Raw genomic sequence first — 21,769 nt, forward strand, 5'->3', positions numbered from 1 at the left:
TTTTAAGCCACCGGGTCTGAGACTCAAACTAACTACATGGAGCCAGCAACATAGCCATTTTGCCAACTGCTGGTCCCCAAGAAATCAATAGATTTAAAACCTTCTTGTTAATCATAGGATGTGCTAGAAATGGAGTCTGGACCCAGACAGCCAGTTGAAACCAGAGCTTGTGCTCTTAAACACATAACATATTGAGCTAACAAAGTAAAGTAAGTCCATAGCCCAGTTTAAATAACTCATTTTTATCTTAAGTACCTAAAATATAAAGTCTTATCTGTTCATTTCAACCAAATCGAGCCAAGCAGACAAAAAAAAAGTGCCAAAATATGTGTTCCAAAACCAACACCCTAAAGCTCAGTGCTCATTTATCTCAATTTATACAAAAAATTAAGAGTTTCCTAGACAAGGGCAGAGGATTAGAAAAAGGAAGATTGCTAGGGATGTATATATACACTCAAGGCAGCAAATAGCTTCCTAGAAGAAATATAAGAAGACCAACTCAAAGACAGTGTCCCAGGTCACTGAGGTTGGCAGACATCCACCTTGGGCAAGGAAATAAAACTAAGGTTTGTGATCACCATGCAAAGCTACTATGGAAGATACAGGAACATGCGCAACACAGGGACATATGTCACGGATAACCCGTTGGAAACGGTGAAGCCTTTTGTAATAAAAGAAAATCTCAATTTCTGGAGAATACAGGAAATATGTTTAATTACATACCATTGTCAGAAGCAAGGAAAGTAGCATTATATATATTGTTTTTCACATTCGGTGATTCTCTATCCAAAACAGCAATTGTAGTTATTTGCCCGTTCACAGGATCTATTTTCAGCCAATTGGCAGGATCCGATAATTTTGTGTATCTACAAAATAAAAATTCAGTAAGTTAAATTGTTTGGATGTGAAGTTTTAAAAGTAGCGCATATTTTACAGACTGAATTTTAAGTGTAACTTACTTATTCATTTATATTTTTGTAGATGATAGTTGGAAATACAGCTTTAACATAGAAAACTTTCTTTTTCTTTTTCTTTTTTTCTTGGCTATCATTCAGAGAGAGAGAAAGTAAGAAAGCACCACCCCCCTCCACTCTAGGGGGTCTAGGGGATAGCAGGGTGACACAATACAGTCCCTTCTTCTCTATTCTCTTCTTGCAATTTTGGGTACATATGCACACACATCTGGTGTGTTTTTCAAGCCACCAGGTTTGTGACTTAAAGTGTACAGTTGGCCATGTGGGATCTAACCGACTTAACCACCAAGCAACCTGACTGGTCTGAAAATGATTTCTATGGCAGTAAATTTTTTTTTTTTGAGACATTTTTGCTATAGGGCGCATGTGGTCACCAGACAGAGAGAAACAGAAAGCGAGAAATCATTCCCTGGGGGGATGGCCCACGCTGCAGTCCCTTCTCCTCCATTCTCCTCTTGAGATTTTGGGCATGCATGCACATGTGCCCAGCGTGAATTTCAAGCCTCCAGGTCCATGACTCGAACCACAGTCAGCTATGTGGGAGTCCAGCGACGTAACCATTCTGCCATCTGCTGGTCCCTTCTATGGTAGTGATTTGGGAACTACATAAAGCTTGTGTCCAGTCACATATGCAGAAAATATTTTACAGGTGTTTGAAAGGGCAAGGCTAGGAGCACAGTCCCTATTGCAGGCAAAGGCAAATAGGGCTTATCTTATTTTAGACATGTCTACTACAGCAGTTATCAATAGGGCAGATAAAATATCTTAAATATACCTTCTAAATAAGCAGTACTCCTACTGTACAGGACTTCAGAGAAATTATAATATGGGTTGAATTTTATATCACAGAACACTGCTAAACCATTGTACCATTTTAGCATGATGAAAATCAAGTCACACTGCAGAGATGCCTGAATCCCATTCCCACTGGGATCTCCCACATTGGAATAAACTTTCTAAGCCTGGATAACCAATATAGAGATTAGAAAAAGAATAGGTTATGTTTTGAGAGGTAAAAAAGTTGTAGGGTTTTAATATACCTATTAATTGTTTTTTTAAATATTTTTACTTCAGTGTGTAGAGAAATGGAGAATATATGCAATTATTTGTTTGCAATTGTTGAGAAAGAAGTTAAATAAAATATGGCCTAATATAATAAAATTATCCTCACCAGCTGTAAATAACAGTCCTGTGGGGTATGTTCTGCCAGCCATCCACTCCTTCATCAGGAGGGATAAATTAGATTTTGCTGAAGTTGGAAATCTTTACAGATATGTTTTCTAAGTCCAATAACTACTTGTACATGTAGGGATGAAAATAATTAGCTCTTAGATTTTGTATTTGGCATGCATTTTCTTGTCTTCATGATATATGGAAGAGATATAAATGGTATAAGCTCCCAAAAGTTTTCTACTGACTCACTGTAGAATTTTTTTGTTTTGTTTTTTTTTTTGTTTTTTTGCTATAGGGTGTATACACTGGAGAGACAAAGAGAGATAGAGAAGGAAAGAGAGAAACCATCCCCCAGGGTGATAGCTACACTGCAATTCCTTCTCCTCCATTCTCCTCTTGGGATTTGGGGCATGAACACACGTCAAGACACTGGGTCCAGCACACAAACTGTGCGGTTGGCCATGTGAAATCCAGTGCCTTAACCATCATGCTATCTGCTGGCCCCTGTAGAACATTTTTGAGATGTTTGGTAGCTAGAAATTAATTTTTTTTTTTAATTAGGAAAGGAGGCAGAACAAAGAGAATTTTTTTCTTAAATATAAGGTTATTGGGAAAGTCATGATAAACTTTTCTATGCAAAAATGCATCATGACTTTTCCAACGACTCAATAAAACTTCAGTAGATTCATTTCAATATTTCCTATCTAAAATAGTCACTGATTTACTGAGAGGAAAAGTCTTCAAAGAATTTAAAATGATCATCTAGTAAGTTTTGGTTCCAATAAAATTTCTTACTCAAATGGTAAATTAAATGCATTTTATGCACAATATGGGACATAACGCATATCAATGGACTTTACTGGCACTTTATACCTAATATTTTGCTGCATATATCGATCTGGGTCCTGAGCAGTAAATGTTGTCAACATAGTACCAGCATGAAGGCCTTCTTCCTGGCGAATTATCTTGGGATTTGGGGCAAAATAAGGGTTTTCATTCACATCAATAACTGTAACAGACACAGTGGCAGTTGACTGAGGTGGGTGCTGAATTCCCTTGGCTAATGGCACTTGATTTTCTGCAGCGACAGTAAGGACAAACATCCTATTTGTTTCAAAGTCGATTGGCTGGGGAAAAAAAGGAAGAAAACATCATTTTGTAGGAAGATAATATTTGCATGCTTCAGCTTATTCTTCCATCAGCTCTATTTCCAAAACATCATTTTTTTTTTCATTCATTATATCATAAGGTTCCTTTTGAATTTCTGGAAAATATATATTAAGTATGGTCAATGATTGAAATATTTATCCAAATTTAACCTATTTATAAATTTTGAAGATTTATGTTCACAAAATAATACATATGATGACTGCATGGATACATTTATTTAGGTTCATTTAAACACTTGATTATTCTTAAAAATAGCATTATTGACCAAAATGATTAATTAATATGAGGTCAAGTGAGAACATGATGGTCTTAGTCTGTACTCCCAAACACTGGTAAAAAGACCATTCTTTATCCAATAAAGCTTTTATCACCTGTAATGAAATGAAAAACAAAACAAAAAACAGACAATGTCATTTTTTAATAGCTCTGAATGAATTCAATTTAAAAGTAATTTGATGTATACATTTTGAAGTATGAACATATATACTCAAACACACATACACCTAACTTTAAAAAATAATAGTGTGTTAGTTGAAAGGTGTTTTTCTTTTTCCTTTTTATTTTTTGGTATGACAGAGAGCCTGTATAGGTGCACACATGCACACACAAGTAAAAGAGAGGAAGAGATGAACAGACATACTCTTGATATGTATATCTTATTAGGCTGGGATCCCCTTTCCCAGCTCTCCAGGTCCTTGGGTTCTTTGGTGTCCACATAAATATGCTTGGTGCATTTTCAAGCTGATCCAGGGATCTGACCCTGTGGTCAGCATGTGGCTTCCAGCACTTCAGTCCAGTACACTACAAATTTTGCCAGATGCCGTACGTATTTCTCTCTGTTTTTAGTAAACTTAAAATTGTGGTTTGCAAAACCCCAAAATCTAAGAATGACACTCTGATACAATGCACAAAGAAGCCTTCATGTAAATATTAACTTTCAAAGTTCTATTGAATCCTGTCTTCGCTAGAAATGTCACCAGCAGTCAAGTGACCAGGCTGGACATTCATTCTTAATCTTCCTGATGACCTTCTACAGGAGGTGTAAAAAAGCATTATTCTGATAAAAATAAGGACAAATGGCACCAACAACTCTCATGCTGTTGTTGGTAGCCTACGAAGGATCTAGAGCTGAAGCTCACAAGAAAGTCATTAGCACCAATAAATGGCACCAGTTTTTTAACCTGGACAATCTTCTCAAACCTTCAAACACACAGTTTTTTCTCTCCCTCTTAAATTTACAATTCAATTGCCCTTTCTTAAGTACATTTAAAAGACAGGAAAGAATCCAGAAAGGAAGACTGTAGTATTTCAAGTGGTTTCATTAGCCCCTGACATTTATGCTGAGTGCATATGCACAGTTCTAAGTACCTTAATGTGGGTGGAGCTTGTTAACCAGCACAACACTATGACTTGGGTATTATTATCAGCTCCACACGCTGCAGGAAGAACTTGAAGCTCACAGAGGTAAAATAACTGTTCTCGGTCACACAGGTATTGAGGACAGAGCTGGGAGTCAAACACAGACACCAGGCTCTGGGGCTGGCATACTTGCTATATTTGTTCAGCATTTCCAACCTGTGTCCCATGGGAGTAACTATCATTAGGCTCATGGACATACAACACCTTTGGTAACTGGCACCTTAGTGCACCTTTGGGTTCACTTATAAATCTAGAGTGCTTTGGTGGTAGGTAAAGAAGAAAATCTTTTCACCCTTCACTGAGTGGTTCCCTTGAAAGAGCTTTTATGTTACAACTGTGCATTTATTATACTGAGGGACATCCCTTTTGCTTCTAGCACTCAATTGTTTTGTTGGGTTCTTTTTTATTTATTATTTTTTTTTTTGAGAGGTTTTTACATAGGGCTCATGCGCTCGCCAGAAAGACAGAGAGAAGCAGAGAGATAGAGAGAGAGAAATCGCACACACACACACACACACACACACACACACACACACACACAAAACCCAGGGGGATGGCCATGCCGCAATCCCTTCTCCTCCATTCTCCTCTTGGTATCTTGGGCACGCAAGCACACGCACCTGGTATTGGGTTCTTTTTTGACAATTTAAAATCAGAAAAATCAGTTTCCTAAAAATATTGAAAATAACATTTTTAAATGGCAATGCAAATACAGAGTCTTTAAAAAAAAAACTCAGGCTTTCTTCTCAACTACTCGTTCCATTTTACTTCTGTGATATTTTCTGGTTCATGCACTACCTACCCAACCCTCATGACACAGTAGGTGTGATGCATCATTCTTAATTGCCATTAACTAAATGGTGAGCAAAACTTCAGAAGGTGTACATTACTAACATATCAACTACATGGACAGTATTTATGAAGACATGCCTGTGTCTAGACTGGTCGAACAGTTTAAAGTGACTCATTTATTTATTGCTAGGGGATGTGGCTACTTGTCAGAGAGACACAGAGGGAGAGAGACAGGGGAAAAGCCACCCAATGGAATATGGTCATACCACATTCCCTTCTCCTTTTCTCCATTAGGTTGTTTTATTTGGGACATGTGTGCATGCTCAGCATTTTTTTAAGCCACTGGCGCCAGGATTTGAACTACAGTTGTCTATGAGATCTGGATTCCTTAACCACTAGGCTATGGAGTCAGCCCAAAAACAATGATGATTGAACAGTGATTTAAAAACAACATTAGTGATGTGAAAATATCTATGTTGGGCACGGGGACAAGAACACCCCCCACCCCGGAAATAATTGTGAAGCCTCAATTTATGAGTGAAATAAAAAAAAAAGTCCTAATATTAAATGGCACACAGTGGGGTGAAGGCATATGTTGGTAATTGCCGAATGGCTGCCAGAGAGACACACGGTCCAGGAAACACTTACTTTTACCACGGTGACTAACCCGTCGTTGCTGTTTGGGTCTGTCTGAATGGCAAAGCGTCCTGTAGGATCTCCACCGCTGATTCTGTACACTGCATTCCAGGCTGGTGTATGGGGCTGGTCCTTATCAGTCACAGTTAGATTAGCTACTATGACATCTACCCTGTTCTCAGGAACTTCTCCATAGAACTACAAGAAAGACAAACCTGGGTCAGGGGCGCAGTGTGGACCACTGAAGGACAACTTGCTTGATGACCACACGTGGCCCTAATTTTACTGCCCTATTAAATTCTTATAACCTATGCTAAATGAAGAGGTCAGTAATGCAATAATCACAGCATTTATGTTTGACTTTAAAAATACTATAACATTATTCAATAGCCCATTTTTTCTCAAATTATGTTATGATTTCATTAATATTAAAATTAGCATCCATTTGTGAGTATCTGGGTGATTAATGTAGGGTCGGGAGAAAGGACTTGTCTGTGGGAAATGATTTTACTCGAGACACAGATAATTACATTCTGACGAAGCGGCATAAATCAGTCATGGAGTTCATGCACCTGAAAATATTTATAAGTATTTTGTATTAACAGCAAAAAGTCCTTCTAGTGCATTTTTTTCTTTCAGCATATATTTTAACAACTCGAACAGTGGACTTGGAGACTTCGAGGAAATTAATTATTTGGATGCCTTAGTAAAAGTCCTGGAGACAGAAATGACTGAGTCAGTAACCACTCTACTATCAGTTTAAGCTAGTATCTCATGTATTTAACACATTTATTATTCATGACAAAAGTTCTCAGTAATGGACTACAGACCTATAGTTCTGGGAGTGACAGGCTGTACTTACCGTCATGGCAGTAAACTCTGGAGGATTGTCATTGACATCTGTCACTGTGATGACGGCCGTGGCAGTGTTTGAAAGGCCGTAGGTAGGATTGCCTTCCATGTCTGTAGCTTGAATTATTAACGTGTATTGTTGCACTTTCTAAAAAGATATTAAAAATAACATAAATGAAACTAATTCTTCAAGAAGACAGTTGTTCTGTAAATGGCTCTTTATTACACACAGCACAGATCTTTCATTCTGATTAACACTCTTAAAATTTCCCAAGTGGAGTTTACTTTAACTTATGAGGCACAGGTCTGGTCCTTGTCTAGAGAGATTTAACTGTGTCTCTTCACCTACTCCTCGAAAAAAGGAATGCAATGCAGATGTGTGAAATTCACAGCTAAGTGAAACCTCCATCTGGGTTTCAACAGTTCCCTTTCTTCCCTTCACAAGATTGTGATCAAGCATTCAAGAACTTTGGTTTGCATTTACTTTCTCAAATGTTAGTTTCTACATTTTATGATATTAAAGACAGTTGAGAATCTCAAGAGAAGAAAAGAACAATATATATATATATATATACACACATATATAAAATTTACAAAGCATATGTGCTTTATGTTTATATATTCTGTATATACTCTGTTTAGTATAACAGGGTTGATATAGTACTTTCCTCTAGTTTTCATTAGCACATACTATTATAAAACTATATACATGAGGCATACATTTTTTTAAGTCAATACCTAATTAAAAGGTTTACAGGTATATACTTATTCCTGGAACATAGAACGTATTTAATAACTGCATATTCCACTATTGGTACTTGGGAATAACACTCATTGCATCTACTGTTTTGAGCATAGACCTGTAACTGATACGGATATAGATACATTTACATGTAGAAAGTTAGGCATCCACTACTTTCAAACTCCAGACTGACTGTTTTAAAGGGGAGCCAATTCAACCATATTGTATCTAAGAGAAAATCTTGAAATGGCTGAGAAATCTATAGCACTAGCCAATAAGATTTTTACATTATGAAAATCTAACCAAAAACAGTATCTAAAATCACTTGAAATCTCTGTGGAATTTGTCACTACAAAAAAAAAATAGATCATTTTCACAAATGTTAAAACATTCTGAACAAAACTTACTTCTTCACTATAAAAATAAATTGTCATAGGGAAGTGTGGTTAACCCTGACTCTAAAAATAGCTAATCTTATGAATGGCTATTCTTAAGGGGTTATTGAAACTTGGATAGAACAGAAACAAATTGTAGCTTTTGATTTGGTTGTTAGAGGGAGGGGCAAAGAAAAGAAAGAGGCTGAGGAAAAGACAGGCTTGCATGTTAGATTTTTAAGTCTCTGTCCATCCAAATGCCAATCTCTAGCATTTTTTCATTTTAGTTATTTTTTTTTATCTTCCCAAAAGAGAAATGTCACACTTTTTGAATGAGGGGGAAAAAAAAAAAACCCAAAAAAACTCCAACAGCAATGGTGCAAGTTGAGCAATTTTAAATTTTCTTAACCTATAACACCTCACTGTATTACTGAAGGAGGCTACAATATTTCTCAGTGACTTCTTTTCCCCATCAAAAAGAGTGTCACTTCAAGCTTAATGCACTCAGAGTTAGTGACAAAATTTTAAAAGGATTTTCAGTTTAGCCTCCCAGCTAAAAATTATGAAAATAAAAATTTGTTAGGACTTTTGAAATGCTCTATTTGTCAAACTACTATTTGCAACAACAGATGATAATTCTAAAAAGAAAAAAAAAGGGAGCGAGAAAAAAATAGAATTTATTTTTAATAGATAAAAAAAATCACATGGGTATTATATGGAGACACAGTTCTTTCCTCATGTCCATTCTACAAAAATCTTTAAAATGATATAAATGGGCCAGCTCTGTGGCCTGGTGGTTAAGGCAGCCAGATACCACATGGCTGATTGGCTGATCATGTGCTTTGAGTTCTGGATCCAGCAGATTGAGGAACATGTGGGACGTATGTGCATGCATACCCAGAATCCTGAAAGAGGGAGAAGGGATTCTCCATAAAGGGGTGTTCCCCCCACCCGGCAAGTGCACAAGACCACTAGCAAAATATATATTTTCACAAATGTTAAAACATTCTGAACAAAACTTACTTCTTCACTATAAAAATAAATTGTCATAGGGAAGTGTGGTTAACCCTGACTCTAAAAATAGCTAATCTTATGAATGGCTATTCTTAAGGGGTTATTGAAACTTGGATAGAACAGAAACAAATTGTAGCTTTTGATTTGGTTGTTAGAGGGAGGGGCAAAGAAAAGAAAGAGGCTGAGGAAAAGACAGGCTTGCATGTTAGATTTTTAAGTCTCTGTCCATCCAAATGCCAATCTCTAGCATTTTTTCATTTTAGTTATTTTTTTTTATCTTCCCAAAAGAGAAATGTCACACTTTTTGAATGAGGGGGAAAAAAAAACCCCAAAAAACTCCAACAGCAATGGTGCAAGTTGAGCAATTTTAAATTTTCTTAACCTATAACACCTCACTGTATTACTGAAGGAGGCTACAATATTTCTCAGTGACTTCTTTTCCCCATCAAAAAGAGTGTCACTTCAAGCTTAATGCACTCAGAGTTAGTGACAAAATTTTAAAAGGATTTTCAGTTTAGCCTCCCAGCTAAAAATTATGTAAATAAAAATTTGTTAGGACTTTTGAAATGCTCTATTTGTCAAACTACTATTTGCAACAACAGATGATAATTCTAAAAAGAAAAAAAAAGGGAGCGAGAAAAAAATAGAATTTATTTTTAATAGATAAAAAAAATCACATGGGTATTATATGGAGACACAGTTCTTTCCTCATGTCCATTCTACAAAAATCTTTAAAATGATATAAATGGGCCAGCTCTGTGGCCTGGTGGTTAAGGCAGCCAGATACCACATGGCTGATTGGCTGATCATGTGGTTTGAGTTCTGGATCCAGCAGATTGAGGAACATGTGGGACGTATGTGCATGCATACCCAGAATCCTGAAAGAGGGAGAAGGGATTCCCCATAAAGGGGTGTTCCCCCCACCCGGCGAGTGCACAAGACCACTAGCAATATATATATATATATAAATCATAATACATACAACTTTCCATTGAGCTTAAATATTTGGATCACTAGCTAATGCATGAAATGACCTATTGGATCAAGCTGGTCGTGAAATCTTCAAGTTACAGAAAATATTATTAATTCGTAAATACAATGTCTCAAGTAAAAACAATAGTACCCACTTGGTAAATAATATAATCTATGTTTTCTAATACCTAATAGGTAAAATACTTTTACGTTTATTAAGGAAGTTTTGACTGCCTATGTTTTAGACAGCCAAACTATTTAAAGCTTCTTGCCTAATTTAGTCATTGGGCATCTGGTTCTGACTGACATTTAGATTCCATAAGAATCTGACTTCCCAGCCTCCTAGTCCCACATCTGATCAAGGGGATCTTGCTTAAAAACGTTTCCTCACTTGATGTTCTGGATGGGATAAAATATCAAATCATCTGCTCACTGTCAATCCTTTCCTCTCTGTACCTCGTCTCTTACCAAAACTATCCCATCTCAGGCATTTTACCCCATTATCTTGGGCTTTTTGTATTTATCTTCAAATGTCCTGTTGTGATCCATGCCACTGAATTTGGCATTTCTATCTATTTAGACTAGTGAATCTCATCTGGTGTGATTTTTCCCCACCAGAGAACATTTTTAGTTGCTACAACTAGGGAGTGCTACTACCTATTAGTGACACCTAATAGGTAGAGACCAGAGATGCTGGTTATCCTATGACACACAAGACAGGTCCCCATGACAATAATTACCCAGTCAAAAATGTCAACAGTGGTTGAGAAACCTTGGTCCAGAACACTCTTCCCTTCTTTCTGAGCCTGGCAAACATACATCTTAAACATCACATAGAGATGATTTCTGCCAGTCCTTGAGAGAGAATTGTTTGTGTCCTCAGGACTATGCCTCTATAACACGCTTGTGTCACTATTTCTGGTTTATATGGCTGTTACCAGTTATCTGTCCTTGCACTATCATGCATGTGCAAACACACACCGTCCCCAGGACCCTTGTTCATGCTTGTGTTGCTGGAATCAAGCACAATTCTGACACAGAGCAAGGAAACGACACATGCTTTTAACTGTGTGGTGGACATGAACGGATGAGAAAGTGTGGGCCTTGCCTTACCTTATAAAAATCACTTCAGATTAGGAACACTATCTTATTTGCATGGGCAACTATCATTTATTTATTAAAACACATAGTGTGAGCATAAATGAGGTCACTATTTCCCAAACTGCAGTGATTCATTTACTACCTTCCCAATTCTGCCATATCCCCATATTTCCATACCATGAGTCATTTCCTATTTATCTTGATACTAACTCCCTTTTTTAAAGCTTGAATTAATTTATTGTAAAAGGGCCATAAATGGAAAACTAGCATTTCTTGCCATAAATATAACTGTGAAACATAAACACAACCCAATTCCTGGATTCTGTCTGTCTCTACTTGAGGAGGGGCATCTAAAAGGTGTGTGGTTTCTGCTGCCCCTATGGGATTCTCTGTGCACCAATTAAAATCATTATACACATGCGGCATGCTTTTGAAACACCGAGCTAGAGAGATATCAGACAATGAAGAGGTGAGAATATTCACACGTTCATTTGGCAAACATTCACAAAATGTCTACTGTCTGCCAGACAATGTAGTATTTAATCAGACAAAATAGTGAACAAAACCAAATATGGCCTTGGTTTCATTAAGCGTTGGAGACATCCAGTAATGGATTACTGGGCCAAATGTGCCATGAGACTGTAGTAAGGGTAAGGAGTGATACAAACAAGATGTAATAGGACAATCCCAGCTAATCCTAAATTCCTGAAGGCAGGGTTAAACATATGTGGTGTTTCGGGGGTAAACGGAAAGGAACTTGATGACCAAAGAGATGGGGAACGAAAGGCAACTAGCACATGGTGAAGGCAATTAATTAGACCATGAAGGTACTATGGTTATGTGAGACAGGAAATTCACGATGGATTACAGATTTAGGGACATGATGATGTCCTTTTGGAAAGACTCAGGGAAGAGACAGGTAAATAATAATACCATTGGAACTTAGGAGGGGAGTACAGGTTTGTAACCTTGTTCCAGTTCTATTTTTTTTTTTTTTTAAGTTTTGGCCATATGGCATGTGTATTCACTGGAGACAGACAGAGACAAACGATGAGAGCAAAAGTGAAAAATTACCCCTGCTCAGGGGGGATGGCCATGTCATAATCCCTTCTCCTCTATTCTCCTCTTGAGATTTTGGGCATACATGCGCATGCACCTGGAGTGATTTTCAAGCTGCCAGGTCTGGGACTTGAACCACTGTTTTAGCCATATGGCATGTGTATTCACTGGAGACAGACAGAGACAAACGATGAGAGCAAAAGTGAAAAATTACCCTTGCCCAGGGGGGATGGCCATGTCATAATCCCTTCTCCTCTATTCTCCTCTTGAGATTTTGGGCATACATGCGCATACACCTGGAGTGATTTTCAAGCTGCCAGGTCTGGGACTTGAACCACTGTGGGCCATGGGTGAGTCCATTGCTTTAACCTCTAAGCTAATTGCTGGCTCCAGCCCTGGGGGCAATGAGGGTATGGTGCTTCCTCACTTTTGCACTCTCCCTGTCTCTGGTTCTTATGGATAAGTGCATGTGCCCCATAGCAAAATTAAAAAAATAAAAACTAACAAATAAAAAAATACCAAGAAGTTGAGACCACAAATAAAATAATAATTGGATTTTTAAAAAAAGGAAGCATAATTTTTACTTTGCCATAGAAAACTTATGAAGAGGAGAAAAGTAACAGTGACCAACCTACAGATGCTGTTGTCACCATTTATGATAGCAATGGGGAAAACAGTAGAAAATATACTGGGTGGTGGGAAAGTCATGGCTTATTTATTTATTTATTTATTTTGAGAGTTTTTGTTACTATAGGGCACGTGCGCTCGCCAGACAGACAGAGAGACACAGAGAGACAGAAAGCAAGAAATCACCCCCCAGGGGGGATGGTCACACTGCAATCCCTTCTCCTCCATTCTCCTCTCGGGATCTTGGGTACACACGCACACGTGCCCAGCGTGAGTTTTAAGCCACCGGGTCCGGGAAGTGAACCACGGTCGACTACGTGGGAGTCCAGAGACATAGCCATTACGCCCACTGCTGGTTCCCATGACTTATTCTTTGCAAAAATGCATTGACTTTTCTGATGACACAATATATTGGGAACTGTGATGAATGCTTTATGCACCGTGCTATGTGAGTCTTACAGCATTCCATGAGGTAGATAATATTATTATCCCACTGTGATGAATGCTTTATGTACCGTGCTATGTGATCCTTATAGCATTCCATGAGGTAGATAATATTATTATCCTCATTTACAGATGCTGAAACTGAGGTCGTAAGTTAGTAACTAGAGGTAAATAGCCCAAAACACACATGGCCAAAATTCAAAGTCAGTTATGCTGTGGCTGAGTCATCAGCAGTCCTGAACAAAAAGGAATATGGACAGAAAGAGAAAGTGCTGGAATCAAAGAAAAGCCAGGAATAGCCATCACCAGGTAATGGAACAAGAAGTCAGATGGAGATTTAAAAAAAAAAAAAAAATTGAAGACTGGATAACACAGCTTCGGGTCTAGAGAACTTGATGAATTGATACTTTTTAAACATACAGATTAAAGAAAAATAAAAGTAAGCATTTCAATGATTAGAAGTTCAATCACTTAAAGGTGTCATAAATCTTGGGAAAGTGGCAACTAAAATTACATTTGACAGAAAGGAAACTATGACTTCTAATAGAAATAATAGAATTTGAAGCCTGCATGAGGCCTGAAAAAAATCCAAGTAATTTATCCCCAACCTTAGTCAGAATTATCATAAACCACCAAGAAAGGTATATTTTTTAAATGTTAAATGACTTTCAGAAAAAGGAAGGTTTTTCCATAATTTTCCTTAGTAACTCATTGTTGTATTTAATCATTTCACTGTCAAGAAGCTATTTCTCATACTATATCTAACCTGTAATTCTAGAGCTTTAAACCAATTTTCACATTATAGTTTCACCAGGGGGTCATGAATATCACAGTTTCTCTGTCCAACACAAGATAGACTTAACCACGACTATGGCCTCACTTCAGACGTTTGACCTCTCAACTAAATAAAGTCTCTTATTTTTAAAAATGGTTGATTTGCTTTAGTAAAACTATCTTTAATTCTCTATATTCCTTTCTTGCTATTAAATAGCTAGGCTAAATATGATACGAATGTTACTGTATGAAAACAGGATGAAGCTCCATTTTTGTACCTCACAATAAGAGTGCGAATAAAAGAAAGTACTAGGATTATGAAAATAAGATAAATTTACCAGGCATGTGAGCAGCTTGGAACTCAAAAGAACATTTAAAAGTACTCAATATTTTCCTAGAAAATATGACATTTATGCTGAGTTTTATCAACATACAGGAATAGTATCTCATAAAAGTAATGGAAAAGACATATATGTTCTCAATGTCACTGAACTAAAAGTACTACTGCAAAAATTACATGTATTTCAAAAATTTGTCTTACAAAACATTTCTAGAAAAAAAATGGATTGACACCTGGAAGTTACCAGATATAATCTCATAGGCAGACATTTAACTTTTAAGGAAGACTCTCAGTTCAGAAAAAAGTAACCTGGATTGGCTCTTACTACTTTATTAGTATGTTTTTTAGCACTATCATATATATATATAATTAATCGCAATAGAAATGTTTTCTTTGATCCAATTCAAATGAATACTACTACAGCAATTAAAGCATCCAAAAAAACAACTCCTAAAATCCTTGTCAATAATATTTATTGTGGTGGGTGTAATGTTTCCTTTTGACATACTTAATCTGAGGTCTCTTTACAGTAAAAGCTGGTTCAGCTAGAAGTCTACAAAGCACGACTCTCTGTAAGTTGGCACTTTGAAAAGTCTTTCAAACAGTGATTATGGATGATCAAAATAATGATCTTGAGAATCTGTAAGAAAATGGTCAGGACAGAATAGAAAAAGGACATAAAAGCATCATAAGAGGTTTCAGGAAACTATTTAAGCAGGGTTTGAATCAGAACATAAAAAAACTGAACAGTTTGGAACCAGCAGATAGTGTAATGGTTACATCACTGGACTCCCACATGGCCAAATGCGGTTTGAGTCCTGAATCCGGAGGCTTTTAACTCATGCCAGACTTATGCGCATGCGTGCCCAAGATCCCAGGAGGAGACTACAGAAGGGATTATGGTGTAGCCATTTCCCCTCAGGGGTGACTTCTCCCTTTCTTTCTCTCTGTCTCTCTCTGTCCATGTCTATAGCAATACTCTCTTTGGGGAAAAACAAAAAACAAACAACGTAATGGTTCAAGATAAAAAGAAAAAAGTACAAGTCATTCCTGGGAGAAGGGATCACATGAACAACAACACTGAGGACATACGGGCTGAGGACTGTCACAGTGGGATGACACACCTGAAATTAACCAAAATTCCCATCCTTATCAGACTGTGATACTACATGTATTTAAATGTCTTCAAATTTTATACCTTTTCAACAAAATACTATTCTAGAAGTGCATTTCTCTGCATTTATAATTTTAAAAGCTTGTCAGTAGAATAAATACAGTTACTAGTACTCAAACCTATTTAATACATTAATCTTAGTGGTAAGGGACAAGTTATAATACAGGAAATAATCTCCTGTCTACTAAATTAGGTTATCCCCAGGGGCTACGAGAAGCCTATCCACATAGGCACTATTTGCAGCCTCTTAAAAACGCAAGTATTAAAAATTACCCTAAATTTATGCACACCTTAATTTGGCGACTTAGTTCCTCACAAAAACCTTTGAGTATAAAGATAATAAAAACTGAAAAGAATTTTAAAAATTAGGTACCAGAGAATAGTGGCTTAACTTAGTCAGTGATTATACTTATCTATTGATAGCATACATACATCACCTAAACAATTAGAGGTTCAAAAGGAAAAAAAAAAGTCATACAACCAGATCCTTAATGAAAACTAACATTTGAAATAATACTGTGGATATATTATTACTGGGCGATAAAGTGTATGTGAGATGGTGCACCTTTAAGATTAAAAACAGATTGAAATACAATTTTTGGTTGGCTTACTTCTCGATCAAGTCCAGCTGCCACTGTGATAATATCACCAGTCTCATTGTTGATTGTAAACATATTGGGAGAAGGGGTACTTGGAGCCTGGGACAGGATTCTGTATCTCAACATCCCATTTAGTGCATTTGGATCATCAGCATCAATAGCAGTTACGGTCATTACATACGTTCCTAGAGACAGTGTACATGGAAAAGGAACGGTTAGCCTTTGCCTTCGGGCCCTCTGAACGCACATTTTACTACTTTGATGTCTTCTTTTTTCAACTTGGAAAACAAACATTTTTTTAACCATTAAACTGTGATTAAAAACCCTACTGATAAAAACAGTATTATCTGTAAAAAGGACAAAACACGGTCTAGATATTGGAAAGGAAAACTATAAAGTATACATATTCATAAAGACTCAATTTTTTTTAATACTTAGAAGACAAATTCACTGTATAATTTTAAAAAGGGTCACTTCAGACCTTAAGTTATAAAAAATGCAAATGATAAGTAATATAGACAGCATTAGAAACATATTTTATGGCTGCTGATTCCTTCCCTCTGTCATATTTTCTCCTGTTTGTGGAATAACATCGAAAGTGATATGCTGATTATGATTCTCTCCAATGCCTACGTCACTTGCTGAAAGTAAGCTGTGTGCGTAATGAGCCACACTCCATTTATTTAGGTCATAAGGAACCCTGTCATGCATTACTGTTTTGGTACATTGAATAGAGATTTGGCATTGTGGTTCATTATTTCCTGGGACATTTAAAAAAACATTGTAACCAACATAGAAGCTTCAATTTGGATATTTTGGAAAAGAAATCCACAAAACATTAGGATCACGTAAGTTCAAACTAACTGGACAAACTGTAATTAAAAATTAGAGAAAGAAGTAGTTGTTATTTAGGATGTTTTGTTCTGTGGGAATCTTCTTAAGAACTGTATTGCAGCATTTCCTAATTCTAGCCTATCTTCTTCTCAAGTACAGGAGGCTTAGTTCTATGTAAGAACTTATTTACATTTGCTGTTCTCTCTTCCTGGTACTTTTGGCCCAGAATTCACTACAGATCGATCACATCTTCACATTTCTTTTGAGAAATTGTTCTTAAATAAGGCACAATTTTTGCCTATGTACCATACCTACACTAATCTCCTCCCCCACCAAAACCTTCACTACATATTTGCTAACTTGCTTATTTTTTTTCTTATTCTTCCCCCAACTAGAATTTTAGCCCTGACAGGGCAGGAACTGTCTTGTCACTATTGTATCCATAGTGTTGGAACAAGAGCTAGCATACAACACTTGTTTTAGAAACATTTGTTAAATAATGAATGCACTATTAAAACAAAAAAATAAGTGTCAGAACCTTGAGCCAAAATATTGATCCCAACACAGTTCAACTCAGGGTTCATTACATTATCAAATCCTTCCTTGAAGGATATTTTCAAAGTTGCAAAGAGCCACAGGAGCTATATACAGTATTCATGAAATATCTTTACTTCTAGTGATTGCTGAGAATCTTTTATTTATTGGAGACTAATATAGAAAATTCTGGTTCAATTTGTATAACTATAGCTTAGTTATGGTTTAGTTTTGGTAATTTTTGTGTAGCAGTATTTTTTTTTTTTTTGAGGTTTTTGCTATAGGGCGTGTGCGCTCGCCAGACAAACAGAGAGAGACAGAAAACTAACATTTGAAATAATACTGTGGATATATTATTACTGGGCGATAAAGTGTATGTGAGACGGTGCACCTTTAAGATTAAAAACAGATTGAAATACAATTTTTGGTTGGCTTACTTCTCGATCAAGTCCAGCTGCCACTGTGATAATATCACCAGTCTCATTGTTGATTGTAAACATATTGGGAGAAGGGGTACTTGGAGCCTGGGACAGGATTCTGTATCTCAACATCCCATTTAGTGCATTTGGATCATCAGCATCAATAGCAGTTACGGTCATTACATACGTTCCTAGAGACAGTGTACATGGAAAAGGAACGGTTAGCCTTTGCCTTCGGGTCCTCTGAACGCACATTTTACTACTTTGATGTCTTCTTTTTTCAACTTGGAAAACAAACATTTTTTTAACCATTAAACTGTGATTAAAAACCCTACTGATAAAAACAGTATTATCTGTAAAAAGGACAAAACACGGTCTAGATATTGGAAAGGAAAACTATAAAGTATACATATTCATAAAGACTCAATTTTTTTTAATACTTAGAAGACAAATTCACTGTATAATTTTAAAAAGGGTCACTTCAGACCTTAAGTTATAAAAAATGCAAATGATAAGTAATATAGACAGCATTAGAAACATATTTTATGGCTGCTGATTCCTTCCCTCTGTCATATTTTCTCCTGTTTGTGGAATAACATCGAAAGTGATATGCTGATTATGATTCTCTCCAATGCCTACGTCACTTGCTGAAAGTAAGCTGTGTGCGTAATGAGCCACACTCCATTTATTTAGGTCATAAGGAACCCTGTCATGCATTACTGTTTTGGTACATTGAATAGAGATTTGGCATTGTGGTTCATTATTTCCTGGGACATTTAAAAAAACATTGTAACCAACATAGAAGCTTCAATTTGGATATTTTGGAAAAGAAATCCACAAAACATTAGGATCACGTAAGTTCAAACTAACTGGACAAACTGTAATTAAAAATTAGAGAAAGAAGTAGTTGTTATTTAGGATGTTTTGTTCTGTGGGAATCTTCTTAAGAACTGTATTGCAGCATTTCCTAATTCTAGCCTATCTTCTTCTCAAGTACAGGAGGCTTAGTTCTATGTAAGAACTTATTTACATTTGCTGTTCTCTCTTCCTGGTACTTTTGGCCCAGAATTCACTACAGATCGATCACATCTTCACATTTCTTTTGAGAAATTGTTCTTAAATAAGGCACAATTTTTGCCTATGTACCATACCTACACTAATCTCCTCCCCCACCAAAACCTTCACTACATATTTGCTAACTTGCTTATTTTTTTTCTTATTCTTCCCCCAACTAGAATTTTAGCCCTGACAGGGCAGGAACTGTCTTGTCACTATAGTATCCATAGTGTTGGAACAAGAGCTAGCATACAACACTTGTTTTAGAAACATTTGTTAAATAATGAATGCACTATTAAAACAAAAAAATAAGTGTCAGAACCTTGAGCCAAAATATTGATCCCAACACAGTTCAACTCAGGGTTCATTACATTATCAAATCCTTCCTTGAAGGATATTTTCAAAGTTGCAAAGAGCCACAGGAGCTATATACAGTATTCATGAAATATCTTTACTTCTAGTGATTGCTGAGAATCTTTTATTTATTGGAGACTAATATAGAAAATTCTGGTTCAATTTGTATAACTATAGCTTAGTTATGGTTTAGTTTTGGTAATTTTTGTGTAGCAGTATTTTTTTTTTTTTTGAGGTTTTTGCTATAGGGCGTGTGCGCTCGCCAGACAAACAGAGAGAGACAGAGGGCTAGAGAGCGAGAAATTACCCCCCAGAGGGGATGGCCATGCCACAATCCCTTCTCCTCCATTCTCCTCTTGGGATCTTGGGATCTTGGGCACGCACGCACACGTGCCTGGCGTGAGTTTAAGCCACCAGGTCCGGGACTCGAACGTGTGAGTCCAGTGACATAGCCATTACACTAACTGCTGGTCCCTGTAGCAGTATTTTTATAAAGTTTAAAACAATAGAGAAAAAAAAAGAAAAGAAATGACTTAAAAAAAAGACTTTCTGCAGCCAGAAAGTTCCGTGTTTATTTAACTTTGGAATATTTGTATAAGGCCTGTGTTTTAATAAGGATGTGTTTAACATGCTTGATTTTAGTGTCTTTTAAAATACCAAAGAAAGCTACTCTGAAAATATGACTCAGAAGGAGCCACATATGGTTGAACTTCCTGCACAGCCCGTATCCTTGCCATAGCCACCTCCAGCTCCACCCCTACTTCTTTCCTAACAATGCACACAAGCATACTTGGACAAAGAAAGAGTTTCCATTTAAGCGACAGTTGGTTATATCTAGAATAGGCTTATGCATAAGGGAGTTACACAAACTGGTATAGATGACCAAGGTATTATGTAGTATAATTTTAAATGTTGAGACATGTGTAAACACTATATATACAATGTCATTGGAAAAGTCGTGATATATTTTCCTATACAAAGATGTGTCACGATTTTTCTGACGACCCAATCTCTATGCTAATCCAATCACTTTATACACCAAATCAGCTCAGGAAGGCTAGCAAACATTTACTTTTACCATCTTTAAACTGATTATCTAGTCCATCAGTATAAGCTTTTCTGGCCTGGCTATTTTACTCTCACTGTAGTCTGCAGTGTTTTCAGTACAAGAATCTAAAATCTTAGTCAAATACTGTATGACAATCATGAGAAGCTTTCTGCAAGTGCTGTTTCTAGGCCAGGCTACTTTCTATTAGACTAGTTGAAAATAGGCCTCAGAGAAATTAGGGCCACCCTCTGCTAGTAAACAGACACTGCAGCCAGAGGGCAGCCATCACAGCTGTCACCAAGCCCCTTCCCTGCTTTTGGTTTGACTTCAACACCTGGTCCTAGGGACACCAAGTATCTTTAAGTCTTTCCAACTGCATTTGTGTTACCGCTCAGTCTCTAGTGACCTACACATGTACTTTATGAACAGGAAGCCTTTAGAGTTTTGGGGGATCATTTTCAATAAAGCAGATCTGTATTATAGATTCCATGGGGTAAAATCAAATACTGCAGCACATATTTTTTGAAGGTAGGAAAAATCACTATGGTCAGCAGAATATTTTTCTGTTTTCTCTCTCCAAGTAGTTTTTCCCTAAGTTACTTTTCTTCTTCCATTAAAGCATTATGAAAGAAAATGACATGAAAGGTTCACATACTTATCCTTTTTGGCATACATAATACTGATGGTTACACAACATTTCCTCAAGTCATTTCCAGACTGTTACATTCAAACTTACCAGGCTTAGATCCCTCAGGAACTGTTCCATTCCAGACCTGGTGTAAGAATTCGGGTCTGTTGTCATTCATATCAATAACATTGATGACAATGTCAATAGGGTTCTCCACTTGATTTCCATTTATATCTACTGCATGTGCCCTCAACTGCAAAAGTAATTAGAAAACAAAACTGCTTAACAGATTTATTTCTATGAGAAGATGAAATATTCAATCACAGTGTGACCAGAATACCAAGAATGGAATGAGAGCTGAAAATCTAAGCTGTTTTTCCCATTAAAATTTAACTTGGACATGGGGTGAATATATATATATATAAAACTAGAAATGGAATATTATTGATGATAACATGCATGATGAAGCCACTATGCAGTTTATTCTAGATGGGAAACCACATTTGGTATGTTGTGATGATGCTTAGGGGATGAATGTAAATTAATTAGTTAAAAAGAAAGTTTCAGGAGGAAAAAAAAGGCATTAGAAATACCTATTTGATGACTGCAGTTAAGCTATATAGCCCTAGTTAGGTGCTACTTTATAGTATGTTCATTCTA

At 36.7% G+C, this 21,769-nt stretch overlaps 1 protein-coding gene across 1 annotated transcript in view; it reads right to left on the reverse strand.

Annotated features, from left to right (window-relative positions):
* Window positions 1-723: 723 nt before the first annotated feature.
* The window catches only part of LOC102486015 (cadherin-2), a gene marked incomplete at its 3' end in the record, with an annotated part of 185,985 nt that continues 164,939 nt past the window's right edge, over window positions 724-21,769 (reverse strand). The window contains 6 exon segments of the mRNA XM_006149493.2: window positions 724-866; window positions 3,021-3,274; window positions 6,177-6,362; window positions 7,027-7,164; window positions 18,042-18,214; window positions 21,218-21,362. Of these exon segments, the coding sequence (XP_006149555.2) occupies window positions 724-866; window positions 3,021-3,274; window positions 6,177-6,362; window positions 7,027-7,164; window positions 18,042-18,214; window positions 21,218-21,362 (1,039 nt within the window).

The sequence above is a fragment of the Tupaia chinensis genome, unplaced genomic scaffold (assembly GCF_000334495.1).
Source record: "Tupaia chinensis unplaced genomic scaffold, TupChi_1.0 Scaffold000265_1, whole genome shotgun sequence".
Classification (NCBI taxonomy): Eukaryota; Metazoa; Chordata; class Mammalia; order Scandentia; family Tupaiidae; genus Tupaia; species Tupaia belangeri.